The following is a 15,081-nucleotide window of genomic DNA, read 5'->3' as shown; positions in this document are numbered from 1 at the left end:
AATACCTGTTTTACGTCTATGAGTACATGTAACATGGACACCAGACAATTTTTAAAGAAAAACTTACACTTGTTACCAACGGTCTTTCCTTATCGACCATGTCAACAGGTGGAGAAATGGCAAAATGGACTTAAAGTGCACTACAAGCAGTTACATGTGCATGAACAAACATTACTTACGAAGTGGACATGATAGCTGATTGGCTGGGACTAGCGAAACATGCTGTTCTGACTGGCCAATGAAATGTCTCCCTCCGTAGGCTCTAGGACAAAGAGGTGAATGCACTGTGAATAAGAAGTTCTAGAGCGAATCTACGTTCATCGTAATGCAAGCTGTCCCAAATATCACCCAAAAATCATGGGATACGGTACACAAACCTGTTCTGCGGAATTCAGTGGCGTAAATCTGTGTTGGAAAATGGAGGGGATGGGGTGGGGAAAGGTGGGGGATGACGTGCCCGGCCATTGAAATTTGAAAAGTGGAGGGGAGCACAATTTACACTACATAGGGGGCGATGTTCATGATCAAGATGTACGTTTGTAATGTGCATCAAATTCAAGCTGAATCTTCCATCAGAATAGTATATTAATGGCTTTTTAAAATTGCTTTCCCTTTTACATGATACTGCAAACATTTTTCAAAAATTTGAAATTCTTCTAAATCAGCTTTTTTATGCTCATCACAAAAAAGTGTGTGTGGGGGGATGGTTCAACAGCACATCCCCTAACCTCAAAAAGTGGGGGGGGGGATATATCCCCATCTCCCCCCTTCCCCCGGAATTTACACCCATGGTAGAATGAAAACTTTATCTGATGCAAGATCAATCAAAAGACCAACAAGTTTTGTCACTAACTTCAGAATCCTGCTGATTACAATGTATGTACATGATATACATGATGTAATACACATTTCTTAAACATTCACTGCCAAAAGTGGCAACAATTTTCAAGCATAATAATATACATGTACCACAATGACACCTCAATCCTAAAATGGCATAAAAAGAGCACTCCTAGTGTCCCAAAGATAAGAGTGATGAGGCATTTTGCACAGAGTGGCGGGGTATTATTCTGCACTTAGGCCTATTACTAGGCCTAGGCTACTAGTACTAGTAGCTGACTAGGCCTGGGCCTCCAACCAAAATCAAAAGTTGCACAAAGCATACCCGTAGGTTAAATAATTGAATTAAAAGCTCTGCCCTCTTTTCACAACATCAACCCCACAGTTATTGAGCATGATGTCATAGGCCTAGTTATCTATCAAGGGAATCCGAAAGTTAAAGATCTATCCTTTTCACGAAATCAGTTCAACGCAAACATCATTGGAGCTGTGTGTATGTGATGCAAAAACATCATCAATCATGCTCCTAACTATTTGAATCCGTCAAAGTTGAGGTTCTTAAGTGTGCAACAAACACAAAACTTCAAATTCCTTATTCTGAATAATTTTCAGTTAAAAGTGAGAAAGAATAGTCAGAAAACACTAACCTTTTCTTCACAATTTCGCGCTCTACCGTCAAAATCAATTGGAATGTTTATGTAGCGCCCAGCGATAATTGTGTCAAGAGAGGGCGTCCGACTCGACTGTCAGTGGACGCGACGCTGCAGTCAAATGATCTGGACACGGCTGATTACAGTGCAGTTGGCTGCGGCTTGAAGCTATATGTATATACATTCTTCATGGGAACTGGCTGCATGCTTGAGTGTAATAATAAGCCGCAGTCAAGACTTTCGGACACGGCCAGAATTGACAGAGGCTGAGAACACAATGTATTAAGTGGTTCTGTTTAGTTTCAAATGACCACGGGAGTATTGATTGATCCATAGCTAAAGGTTGATTATATCGTGATTATTAATGACCTGTTCCCAAGATGGCAGAAAAAGTCAGTCAGCTTCGACCCAAGGTACATCAATAGAACGTCACTCGGATTCTGTTCAATTTTGGGTCTTCAACGCGGATATTATTCATTTCACAACTCTGTAAAGCATTTTAAAAACCAGACCCTGCTACTGAAATTGGACCGAAATTCCCCAATCGCCGCCTCACAGCAAAGAAAGTGGGCGGTCTCAGACGAATTTCTTGCCCGCCAAATATTGGATTAATTAACCAATCACACTGGCCAGATTGATGAACCTATTACGCATCAGCCTCCCAACAGACCAATCATCATTGAACGGCATAAGCAATACAGTTTGACAATTTTTTTCAGGCGCACAAGTATGTATGTAGTCCCGGCTCGTTGACCATTAGATCTTAAAGTAGTACTCTGAATTTATCAACGAAAACATTTTATTCAGGAGGGGGGATCAATTGGGAATTCAATTATTTTCTGACAAACTAATAATCGCACCCTCATGTACATAAATATTTAAAGAAGATAACATTTCAAACACCCCAGTGCGGAGAAATATAACCAATAGTGCTGTGTCCCGCAGTATTTGTTTCTTTGTCAGTACGCCACTGGAATTCAAGCAGAGAGGAGGGTTGTGTAATACACCGAATCGTCGCCACGAAAAAAATCAGCCACGAGAGACGATGATGAAATTGTGTGCTCTCCTACGACTAAAGTTTGAAAACTTTGGCGATGTCTCAGTGAATTTTCTTTGCTACAGTGCCCAAAGGTTGGCTGCCCAGACTACCCTTGCTGTGTGACCGAAATCTGCAAATATCAAGGGGCATTACTCGTCAACAGCACCGAGGAAATGTTGTAGTCTGTTGACTGGGCATTCTTTGAATTTTTCGTCCAAGCCTTGCCTCACATGCCCGTGCCCAGGTGGTGAACCCCGGACTTACCAGGGTTTGCGGATGTATCTCGATATAGTTGGGAACTTCTCTTTCAGGATGAAAATGTTTGGGTCGCTCCACAGCCCCGCTAAAGGCCAAAACTAAGGCTGGACGTTGGTAGATATGTGAGTAACTTTAGTGAACTCAGTATAGAGTGATGTTTCATTGGTTTTTCAACTGTACTAGACTAAAATAAATCCTGTGGACTTGTGGACTCATGTGTGTCAAATGATCTGAATGACGATTTGGAGTTGGAGGCCATACTGCACAAAAAAGAAGCTTGGTGGTAAGTGCAATGTTTCATTGCAGGGAAAAAGCCGAGGTATGTGATGAAGTTGACTTTTGTGAAGTTTACATTTGTCTCGCAGAACTTTTAAGAGTCGCAGGCAAAATCAAAAAGTCTAGTAACTGACGCTTTGGTCTAAATTAGGCTTCAGAACAATTGTTTTTCATGGCGTGTGATCCGGGGCTTTTTGATATTTCTTGCCCAAAAAGAGTGGGTCCAAGCTGATTGCTTTTGTCTTAATAAATGCCATACTCTTGCAGCACTGTCTAGTCTTAGGGATGTTATTCCGTCTAGCGCAAATGGCCAATGAAATCGTGTCTTCCATTGTTCGACCTGCATGTAAAGAAATTCGCACGTGCATTCGAAGAGCCAACATTTGGGCGAGTGGGCGTGGTTTGTATTCGGCATTCATTGACGCGACGTGAAACTTGAAAAGCCGTGGTATGCAGGCAGGTGTCAATTGCTGGCTCAACTCATCAAACCCCGAGCTGAACACGTGCGCAGGGCGTGGGACAGCTTTCTCGTGTCATAGGGGCACCGACTTATTTGATATTTTGTATGTAGGTACAGTTTCACCGTGTTGGTGCTAACCGATTGAATTTTTATTGACTTTCACCAACTGGCAAAGAAATGACAGCGGCGGGTCTGTTGTCCAGTTGAACTGTATAAAATTCCAAAGAAGAATTTAAAAGGACGATGGCGGGTCTGTTGTCCAACTGAGATATAATTTGCAAAGATGGAAGGACAATGGCGGGTCTGTTGTCCAGTTGAATTGTATAAAATTCCAAAAAAGAATTTAAAAGGACGATGGCGGGTCTGTTGTCCAACTGAGATATAATTTGCAAAGATGGAAGGACAATGGCGGGTCTGTTGTCCAGTTGAATTGTATAAAATTCCAAACAAGAATTTAAAAGGACGATGGCGGGTCTGTTGTCCAAGTGAGGTATAATTTGCAAAGATGGAAGGACAATGGCGGCTCTGTTGTCCAGTTGAACTGTATAAAATTCCAAAGAAGAATTTAAAAGGACGATGGCGGGTCTGTTGTCCAAGTGAGGTATAATTTGCAAAGATGGAAGGACAATGGCGGGTCTGTTGTCCAGTTGAACTGTATAAAATTCCAAAGAATTTAAAAGGACAATGGCGGGTCTGTTGTCCAAGTGAGGTATAATTTGCAAAGATGGAAGGACAATGGCGGGTCTGTTGTCCAGTTGAACTGTATAAAATTTCAAAGAAGAAGTTAAAAGGACGATGGCGGGTCTGTTGTCCAAGTGAGGTATAATTTGCAAAGATGGAAGGACAATGGCGGGTCTGTTGTCCAGTTGAACTGTATAAAATTCCAAAAAAGAATTTAAAAGGACGATGGCGGGTCTGTTGTCCAAGTGAGGTATAATTTGCAAAGATGGAGGGACAATGGCGGGTCTGTTGTCCAGTTGAAATGTATAAAATTGAAGAGAAGAATTTAAAAGGACGATGGCGGGTCTGTTGTCCAAGTGAGGTATAATTTGCAAAGATAGAAGGACAATGGCGGGTCTGTTGTCCAGTTGAACTGTATAAAATTCCAAAAAAGAATTTAAAAGGACGATGGCGGGTCTGTTGTCCAAGTGAGGTATAATTTGCAAAGATGGAGGGACAATGGCGGGTCTGTTGTCCAGTTGAAATGTATAAAATTGAAGAGAAGAATTTAAAAGGACGATGGCGGGTCTGTTGTCAAGTTAAAATGATGTAATAATTTGAAAAGATGAAAGGGCAATGGCGGCTCTGCTGTCCAGGTCATTTTCAAAACAACGAGTGCATTCCATCGCATTTTCCCGGAAAAACTTCTTAAGGATTTTGTAAATCGATAAAAAATATTAAAGACGTTTCTAAGCTGTCGTCCTCGATCAAATACGACTAAATGAGCTCATCTCAACCTGTCATTTGCAATTCCACGAGCATATTTTCACGTGTCATCTTAAAAAAAATCAAAGCTGGATTCGTAAAACACGAATTTCGTCATCGCCGAAAAAATACTTTTCCAATATTACGAGGGTACATGTATACTACAAAATGACCTGGTTGAATGCGCTCGTCATCTTTCACAAAATGACGAGTGCGTCCTACCAGGTCATTTTCAAATCAACGAGCGCATTCCATCGCATTTCTTCGCAAAACTCCCAAAATATTGAATAAATCGATGAAAAATATGCAAGATGTTTCTAAGCTGTCGTCCTCGATAAAACACGACTAAATGAGCTCTCTACGAGATTTCACCGCGTTATCTTCAAAACATCTGGAAGCTGGAATTTTGGACATATTGTTTTTACATATTACGAAGGGTATACTACAAAATGACCTGGTTGAATGCGCTCGTCATCTTTCACAAAATGACGACTGCGTCCTTCCAGGTAATGATCAAAACAACGAGCGCATTCCATCGCATTTCTTCGCAAAACTCCCAAAATATTTAATAAATTGACGAAAAATATTCAAGACGTTTCTAAGCTGTCGTCCTCGATAAAACACGACTAAATGAGCTCTCAACAAGATTTCGCCGCGTCATCAAAAAATCTTAAAGCTGGACTTTTAACGGATCTCGCATTATCTTCGAAAACCAAATTGTTTTTACGTATTACGAAGGGTATACTACAAAATGACCTGGTTGAATGCGCTCGTCATTTTTCACAAAAAGACGACTGCGTCCTACCAGGCCATTGTCAAAACAACGAGTGCATTCCATCGCATTTCTTCGCAAAACTCCCAAAATATTTAATAAATTGACGAAAATATTCAAGACGTTTCTAAGCTGTCGTCCTCGATAAAACACGACTAAATGAGCTCTCGACGAGATTTCGCCGGGTCATCTTCAAAAATCTCAAAGCTGGACTTTTAAACGGTCTCGCATTATCCTCGATAATCAAATTGTTTTTATGTATTACGAAGGGTATACTACAATATGACCTGGTTGAATGCGCTCGTCATCTTTCACAAAATGACGAGTGCGTCCTACCAGGTCATTTTCAAAACGAGCGCATTCCATCGCATTTCTTTGCAAAACTCCCAAAATATTTAATAAATTGACAAAAAAATACACAAGAGGTTTCTGAGCTGTCGTCCTCGATTAAACACGACTAAATGAGCTCTCGGCGAGATTTCGCCGCGTCGTCTTCAAAAATCTTGAAGCTGGACTTTTAAACGGTCTCGCATTATCCTCAAAAACAAATTGTTTTTACATATTACGAAGGGTAAACTACAAAATGACCTGGTTGGATGCGCTCGTCATTTTTCACAAAATGACGAGTGCGTCCTACCAGGTCATTTTCAAAACAACGAGCGCATTCCATCGCATTTCTTTGCAAAACTCCCAAAATATTTAATAAATTGACAAAAAAATACTCAAGAGGTTTCTGAGCTGTCGTCCTCGATTAAACACGACTAAATGAGCTCTCGGCGAGATTTCGCCGCGTCGTCTTCAAAAATCTTGAAGCTGGACTTTTAAACGGTCTCGCATTATCCTCGATAATCAAATTGTTTTTATGTATTACGAAGGGTATACTACAAAATGACCTGGTTGAATGCGCTCGTCATCTTTCACAAAATGACGAGTGCGTCCTACCAGGTCATGATCAAAACAACGAGCGCATTCCATCGCATTTCTTCGCAAAACTCCCAAAAAATTCGATAAATCGATGAAAATATTCAAGACGTTTCTAAGCTGTCGTCCTCGATAAAACACGACTAAATGAGCTCTCGACGAGATTTCGCCGGGTCATCTTCAAAAATCTCAAAGTTGGACTTTTAAACGGTCTCGCATTATCCTCGATAATCAAATTGTTTTTACGTATTACGAAGGGTATACTACAAAATGACCTGGTTGAATGCGCTCGTCATCTTTCACAAAATGACGACTGCGTCCTACCAGGTCATGATCAAAACAACGAGCGCATTCCATCGCATTTCTTAGCAAAACTCCCAAAATATTTAATAAATTGACGAAAAATATTCAAGAGGTTTCTAAGCTGTCGTCCTCGATAAAACACGACTAAATGAGCTCTCGGCGAGATTTCGCCGCGTCGTCTTCAAAAATCTTGAAGCTGGACTTTTAAACGGTCTCGCATTATCCTCAAAAACAAATTGTTTTTACATATTACGAAGGGTAAACTACAAAATGACCTGGTTGGATGCGCTCGTCATTTTTCACAAAATGACGAGTGCGTCCTACCAGGTCATTTTCAAAACAACGAGCGCATTCCTTCGCATTTCTTCGCAAAACTCCCAAAATATTTAATAAATTGACGAAAATATTCAAGACGTTTCTAAGCTGTCGTCCTCGATAAAACACGACTAAATGAGCTCTCGACGAGATTTCGCCGGGTCATCTTCAAAAATCTCAAAGCTGGACTTTTAAACGGTCTCGCATTATCCTCGATAATCAAATTGTTTTTTAAGTATTACGAAGGGTATACTACAAAATGACCTGGTTGAATGCGCTCGTCATCTTTCACAAAATGACGAGTGCGTCCTACCAGGTCATGATCAAAACAACGAGCGCATTCCATCGCATTTCTTCGCAAAACTCCCAAAAAATTCGATAAATCGATGAAAATATTCAAGACGTTTCTAAGCTGTCGTCCTCGATAAAACACGACTAAATGAGCTCTCGACGAGATTTCGCCGGGTCATCTTCAAAAATCTCAAAGTTGGACTTTTAAACGGTCTCGCATTATCCTCGATAATCAAATTGTTTTTACGTATTACGAAGGGTATACTACAAAATGACCTGGTTGAATGCGCTCGTCATCTTTCACAAAATGACGACTGCGTCCTAACAGGTCATGATCAAAACAACGAGCGCATTCCATCGCATTTCTTAGCAAAACTCCCAAAATATTTAATAAATTGACGAAAAATATTCAAGAGGTTTCTAAGCTGTCGTCCTCGATAAAACACGACTAAATGAGCTCTCAACGAGATTTCGCCGCGTCGTCTTCAAAAATCCTGAAGCTGGACTTTTAAACGGTCTCGCATTATCCTCAAAAACAAATTGTTTTTACATATTACGAAGGGTATACTACAAAATGACCTGGTTGAATGCGCTCGTCATCTTTCACAAAATGACGACTGCGTCCTAACAGGTCATGATCCAAACAACGAGCGCCTTCCATCGCATTTCTTTGCAAAACTCCCAAAATATTTAATAAATTGACAAAAAATATTCAAGAGGTTTCTGAGCTGTCGTCCTCGATAAAACACGATTAAATGAGCTCTCAACGAGATTTCGCCGCGTCGTCTTCAAAAATCTTGAAGCTGGACTTTTAAACGGTCGCACATTATCCTCAAAAACAAATTGTTTTTACATGTTACGAAGGGTGTACTACAAAATGACCTGGTTGAATGCGCTCGTCATCTTTCACAAAATGACGAGTGCGTCCTACCAGGTCATGATCAAAACAACGAGCGCATTCCATCGCATTTCTTAGCAAAACTCCCAAAATATTTAATAAATTGACGAAAAATATTCAAGAGGTTTCTAAGCTGTCGTCCTCGATAAAACACGACTAAATGAGCTCTCAACGAGATTTCGCCGCGTCGTCTTCAAAAATCCTGAAGCTGGACTTTTAAACGGTCTCGCATTATCCTCAAAAACAAATTGTTTTTACATATTACGAAGGGTATACTACAAAATGACCTAGCTGAATGCGCTCGTCATCTTTCACAAAATGACGAGTGCGTCCTAACAGGTCATGATCCAAACAACGAGCGCCTTCCATCGCATTTCTTTGCAAAACTCCCAAAATATTTAATAAATTGACAAAAAATATTCAAGAGGTTTCTGAGCTGTCGTCCTCGATTAAACACGATTAAATGAGCTCTCAACGAGATTTCGCCGCGTCGTCTTCAAAAATCCTGAAGCTGGACTTTTAAACGGTCTCGCATTATCCTCAAAAACAAATTGTTTTTACATATTACGAAGGGTATACTACAAAATGACCTGGTTGAATGCGCTCGTCATCTTTCACAAAATGACGAGTGCGTCCTACCAGGTCATGATCAAAACAACGAGCGCATTCCATCGCATTTCTTCGCAAAACTCCCAAAAGATTTAATAAAGCGATGGAAAATATTCAAGACGTTTCTAAGCTGTCGTCCTCGATAAAACACGATTAAATGAGCTCTCGACGAGATTTCGCCGGGTCATCTTCAAAAACCTCAAAGCTGGACTTTTAACGGATCTCGCATTATCCTCGATAATCAAATTGTTTTTATGTATTACGAAGGGTATACTACAAAATGACCTGGTTGAATGCGCTCGTCATCTTTCACAAAATGACGAGTGCGTCCCACCAGGTCATTTTCAAAACAACGAGCGCATTCCATCGCATTTATTTGCAAAATTCCCAAAATGTTTAATAAATCGATGGAAAATATTCAAGACGTTTCTAAGCTATCGTCCTCGATAAAACACGACTAAATCAGCTCTCAACGAGCATATTTCGCCGCGTCGTCTTCAAAAAATCTTGAAGCTGGACTTTTAAAGGGTGCGTCCCACCAGGTCATTTTCAAAACAACGAGCGCACTCCATCGCATGTCTTTGCAAAACTTGGTAAAGTTTAATAAATCGATGAAACAATATTCGGGATGCTTCTGTGGTGTTTCGTCTTCAGTGAAACACGACTAAAAAAAAAGCTAGCAATGAGCATATTTTTGAAAATGAATATCCGAACGTTGTCTTCGAGAAAAATACCGAAAAATTTTAAAATTCTCGTTATTGGTGCTCTGTCGTAGATATGCTTAGCAATTATACGCTAACATCTTGGAACAAAGTTACGAAGCGATCATCATGACGTCATCTTTGGAAAAGGCATGCCGGTTTTATCCCTGTATCTTATAAATATTACAAAGGTATCCTGCAAAATGGCTGGGTTAAATGCGGTCATCATGCGGCATTTAATACAACTAGCGTACCCAATCATGTCACAAACATCCTGTTATTCAAATGTCACCTCGTTGTCTTAAAAAACAAATTACCAAACATTTTAAAAAGCGAAGCAATTCGAAATTGTCTTTTTCAAACGAACATCGCTGAACAATTTCAGCATGTAAATTTAAAATACACCCAAGCGATTCCACGTCCTCACCTTCGAAAACGTCATTGCCTTCGAAAAAAAATCTGACCGTTGCCTTCGAAAAAAAATCTGACCGAATTCACCTGGTGCAACTGACGTAAGGGTTGTTTTTGATTCAAAATCACGAAGCGATTCCACACCGGTAATCATCAAAAAGTTGAACAGTTTGACTCGTCATCTTCATAAAAAATTATGACGATTTCACGTCATTTCTTCACGAAAGTAAAAAGGCCTGTGTCTTAGAAAAAAAAATTACGAAGTCTCTCTGTACCGTCATCTTCGAAAACAATGCTGTGCGATCTACCTTTGTCATCTTTTACAAAAACTTGTTGGATCGATTTATTCACCAAGTTCATCTTCAAAAAAGTAGAAAAATCCTCATAATTACCGAATGCTACTACGCCATCTTCGGAAAAGCTGGCAGAGATTCCTCTTAACGTGTTCTTAAGTTTACTAAGCGTTTCCACGCCGTCTAATAAATTGAAAGGAAAGATTCCGCCATCGAAAACAAAGTATTGTGAAGCGATTTCGCGCCGTTATCTTAGATATTACTCACAGAGCGTTTTCGTTTCGTGATATTTCTAAAAAAAAGACTGACGCACTCACGAGAATGACGGGTTGAGTGCACGTTCACCAAGTCATTGACAATTAAAACGAGCGTTTGGCAACGCTTCGTCGTTACCGATATCTCGAATCGATTTCCCCTGTCCGTTAATTTTCACAAAATTGTAAAGCAATTTCAATTCGTTACCTTCGGGAAAACACCACAAAATCATGAGTCCGTTTTACTTAGTCAACATCGTCTTTCTTGTTTTCCCGTCGATGAGATCCGGAAAAGACAGAATTGCTGCACTTCATCAATTAAAACATTAAATGGTTTGGAAACCTGTGTTTGTAATTGGTTTGTATTCTCTGGTAACCGTAGCCTAGCATTTTAATGTAGTGAGGCCTAGTCAAAAATTGATGAAATTAGCTAGGCTTAGAAATAAGACCTTACCGGGTACCTGACGTGACAAACTGATTTGTGTGGTGTTTTGCAAAAATCTTACCTGCCAAGGCCAATTTCTTGTTTTATCAGCCAGACAACACCAGAAGGAGAACTACCTTTGATACTACCGGTGTGCCATGCTTGGAGAGGGACGTGCAACCTCAAGATGGGACCTCTAGGGATGATGTTGAGTGATTGGGACCAGGGCGAACTGGTGACGACCCCTGACTCTGCTTGAGTTGCTTGCCATTGTGAAATGGTAAGTTGCTCAAATCACAACGTAAAAACAATTCGTAAAACGTAGTAGTAAATTTGCTAATCGCAGATGTTCACTTCACTCTGTTCTTCTAAATACAGAGCTCAGGGATGCTGCTCCAAGACCGTTTCTACATCTAACGGGACGTAGTTCTGGAACGCCACTTACACAGCAGGAGGTCTTGGCTTGCCCCGGTCACATCTTTCAAGCCGTTAAGGTTCGCCTTACTTCTTGAACTCGAGCCCTAGATATTATATAGCCTCTTATCTGTTGTGGATCGGAATATTTACCAAACATATTTACAGCGCTAAGACCTGCCTGAGTTCAGTCTTGCGCTTGGTCATCAGATTTGCTCCCTTTTCACCAAACTTCCAATGAATAACGCAACCAGCACCATGAATGCTGTCAAATATGAATGACCCTCTTCATATCAGTGTCTCTGTAACTCATTTCAGCTTTAATCTGTTTGTGACCTCACTAAATGGAAATCAATGTGCACTGCAAAACAAGTGGTGTTAAATCAACACTTTTTGGCGTTTTCAGAGGGAAACACTATAGGGTGTTACTTTAGCACCGCTGGTGTTACAATTCACTAGAGGGTGTTCAAGGTAATACCAAAGTTTTAACACCAGTGAAAAGTGGTGTGTAGTCTGCTAATAACACTGGGGTGTTAAATTTAACACCAGAGATTTTGCATTGCGACAGTGCCCAAATATTTCCATAAATATCGACCACGTAAAGCACTTTTATACTTAAAAAACCATTCAGAAAAAAACAATTACGTAGTCCTCTGACGATAAACTATTTCTATGTCATTTATGCAGGTTCCTGACGACTACACACCGATGACATCAGTGGCCAAACGCCGAGGTTTTCTACCCCCTTTGACCTGGGCTTACATGTACTTCGTGGATGCGCTAATGTGCGCTTACAATTAGCATTCTATGCTTACATCGCTTGCACATATCCTATACAAGCTGAGTAAGCTGAAAATCTTTGCTTGGGATACGTCAATGTGCTTACCCAAATGTCCCTGCTAACCAACTCAAAAATACTTTTTAAAAATGATTTTTAACTACTTTGTACGGATATCGTGGGAACAGGCTGCCAAAACAAATTACTCTTTAAATGTGACACTGGCAGAAAACTGAACTGAAGACCAATTTGGTAGGCAACTGTTTGGAGTGGATGTTTTTTTACCATTCTGTTGAAGCAAAGTTGGTATTGATTGTTGAGTGTTTTAAAAAAAAACCACTCTTACAGATTAAATTAATTTTACTTTTTGAGAGGGTATGCGAAACAACCGCGAGTACTTTTTGGCTCTTTGGCAGGAAATAATACTCTATTTATTCTAAGTATTCTGCTGTGGCTAACGGACAGTCCTCATACAGGTTGTCTCTGCTTGAAAAAAATCCAATCATTCCCGAAACTTCCACGATGCTCTGTAACAGTTGAGCAGGGGCATTTTTAACGACTCCTCAACATGTCGATCAAGCATTCATCAGGTACTCTGCTTTTTGAGACAAAGGCCATTATTTTGTACAAGTTCCAATGTGAAGAGAATAATGGATCAAGCTACAAATGCGGCTGAAGTTTCCATTCGAAAACACCAGCAATGCATGTAGATAATTTTCCGAAGGTCGTGATGACATTTTAATTTTATTTTTCAAATCACTTGGCCTTAGACTTTCAGAACCTTTCAAGACGGCTCAAAATTGATAATAAAATTGCATTTTGAAGACTGAAGAGATGTACTGATTTGTGTGCTTTGTAACAAAAAAGTAACAATGAGGTATGCAATAATGTGAAGAGTGATTTCATTTGTGTCAGTCTCGATACGGGATCCTGTATATGTCTGATCAAAAGTGTGATCGATTTATAAGGAAATGAGTTGGTAATCATAACATCAGCGACGCACCCCTTTCGTTTTTAATGTTGGTTTCTCCCAGTTATGTGCGATGATGGCCTTAGCAAAGTTATTAGCTTTGTGGCACCAAAAAGTCGCTTCCCGAAAAAGTTCCACGGGGTGCCATCTCGTTTCTTATGATTCGATTACGTTTTTGATTATCAAAGAAGTCAAGTTAAACTGAGCCGGAAGAGAAATAGGACTATCAGTTGTCATTCAGAATTCTTCATTCAGAATTCGCTTGTACGCCACTGGGCTTACGCTGGGAAGGGCAAACGCCTTTTACAGAAACTTGTCGAGGAAATACGTCACAGATACCAACCAGAAAAGCATTGTGGGCTACTTGCTGTCTTCGTTCACACGTACATTCATTGCAAAGGTATCATGCACATGCAGTTTTGACCCTTGTTATTGTCGTATGAACTTTGCCAACTGAGTGCTTGCCAAAACATTTCGTCACGCAATTGTTCTTCTCGATATGGGAACACGCGAATGGCCAGAACAGCATGCCTATCGTCAGACGAGGTCCGTAGTAAACTACCCTGCCGGCCGCAACAGGTGAAGATATTCCCTAGCAACGGGCTGATTGAGGAAGAGCTTTACCAGCCAGCGGTGCCAGAGAAGAGAGCACAAGATCATGATGCTTCAAACAACGCTCACAAGACCATGTAGAGATTATTTATTGCAGCACCTTTAGCGTCTCTGGGCTTCAATGTTGGGAGGCGGCTATTTGGCATCGCTTCTGAATATTAAAAAAAGATGCCCCCTCCATATTTTCAATGTGTTTCGCGAAAATAGTTGAGGCATTCGGTACGATGGCCTTTCTGAGAAAACATTTTTCATAGAGCTTTCTTTCTGTTGACATCACACCAAAACACGTGTGAGAAAGAAGCTCACCAGCTGTTGTGTACCTCGTCACACCAATAATCAGCACAGGACAAAAATGTACGACAGCAAGAATCGAAGATTCTGGCAACTGTTTGCGCAGCGATGCCTAATCCGCAAGATTAATGTTTCCCAGAATGGCATCACAGTTTGGCTCATCATTATAGACATTTGTATTGGCATGACGTAAAAAAGGAACAAAAATGTCATCCTGATAGGAAAAACGGAAGTTGGAAAACGATAAATTGGGACTAAGGGCGTATCCAGAACCAAGTTGGGGGGGAAACAATTATGAAATTTGCAGGAAATATTTTATGGCCTATATTTGAGGGTCTAGGGGTACCTTTTACGCGCTTTGGGAAAGAAGGGAAGTGAAATTGATCAAAATAATCGCCGCTCATCGGAGCGTCACCATATTCTATGGTTTTCATTATTTTCTTACTGTGAGGGAGGGTCGGTCGAGGGGAAATTGGGTTACTTGCTTTCCACCGGAAATTCTTCAGATAACCCTTTTTTCGTGGTTGCGAATTCCAGACGGGGTTGGCGGTAGCGTAAAAAAGGTTTTTCCTCGATTGGAGCCGATCGGTCGAAAATCTGACCCACAGAATGAACGAACCCCCTCCCAGTCCTGGGAGGGAGGGATAGCCTTGTTTCCCCTCCCTGGATCTGTCTCTTAAATAGGAAAATCAGGTTTAAGGGGTTGCGTGAATAGCCAACAGCTCTAGCAACAATGGGTGAAGAACTCGCCCCTTCCCGTTCAGTTTGCCTTGCTCTGCGGTGTGAGCGACATTTTCGGGCTCCGTGAGGATCCGATCACTACAGAGCTCCAGCAAGTGTGGGCGAAGAACGCCCATGAAGTCTGCCTTGCGCTGT

At 40.8% G+C, this 15,081-nt stretch overlaps 1 protein-coding gene and 1 long non-coding RNA gene across 3 annotated transcripts in view; one reads left to right on the top strand and one right to left on the bottom strand.

The window, feature by feature from the left end:
- The window catches only part of LOC110978710 (coiled-coil and C2 domain-containing protein 2A-like), a 32,275-nt gene extending 30,714 nt beyond the window's left edge, over positions 1-1,561 (bottom strand). Inside the window, exons 1-2 of the mRNA XM_087148727.1 lie at positions 1,488-1,561; positions 180-262 (exon numbers count right to left, since the gene is read on the bottom strand). Of these exons, the coding sequence (XP_087004853.1) occupies positions 180-190 (11 nt within the window). The 5' untranslated portion in view covers positions 191-262; positions 1,488-1,561. The remainder of the gene's footprint in view (positions 1-179; positions 263-1,487) is intronic.
- A 905-nt stretch (positions 1,562-2,466) lies between these two features.
- On the top strand, positions 2,467-13,163 carry LOC110978814 (uncharacterized). Of its 2 annotated transcripts, XR_002598127.2 has the most exons (4): positions 2,467-3,070; positions 11,252-11,420; positions 11,519-11,634; positions 12,242-13,163. It is a non-coding gene; the product is annotated as an uncharacterized LOC110978814 (long non-coding RNA). The 2 variants fall into 2 exon arrangements; XR_002598126.2 differs by lacking the exon at positions 2,467-3,070 and having other exon boundaries at positions 8,836-11,420.
- The last annotated feature ends 1,918 nt before the right edge of the window (positions 13,164-15,081 follow it).

The sequence above is a fragment of the Acanthaster planci genome, linkage group LG18 (genome assembly GCF_054643075.1).
Source record: "Acanthaster planci isolate LZ-2023a linkage group LG18, COTS_SCS, whole genome shotgun sequence".
Lineage (NCBI taxonomy): Eukaryota > Metazoa > Echinodermata > Asteroidea > Valvatida > Acanthasteridae > Acanthaster > Acanthaster planci.
This window is presented reverse-complemented; position numbering and strand designations above follow the sequence as displayed.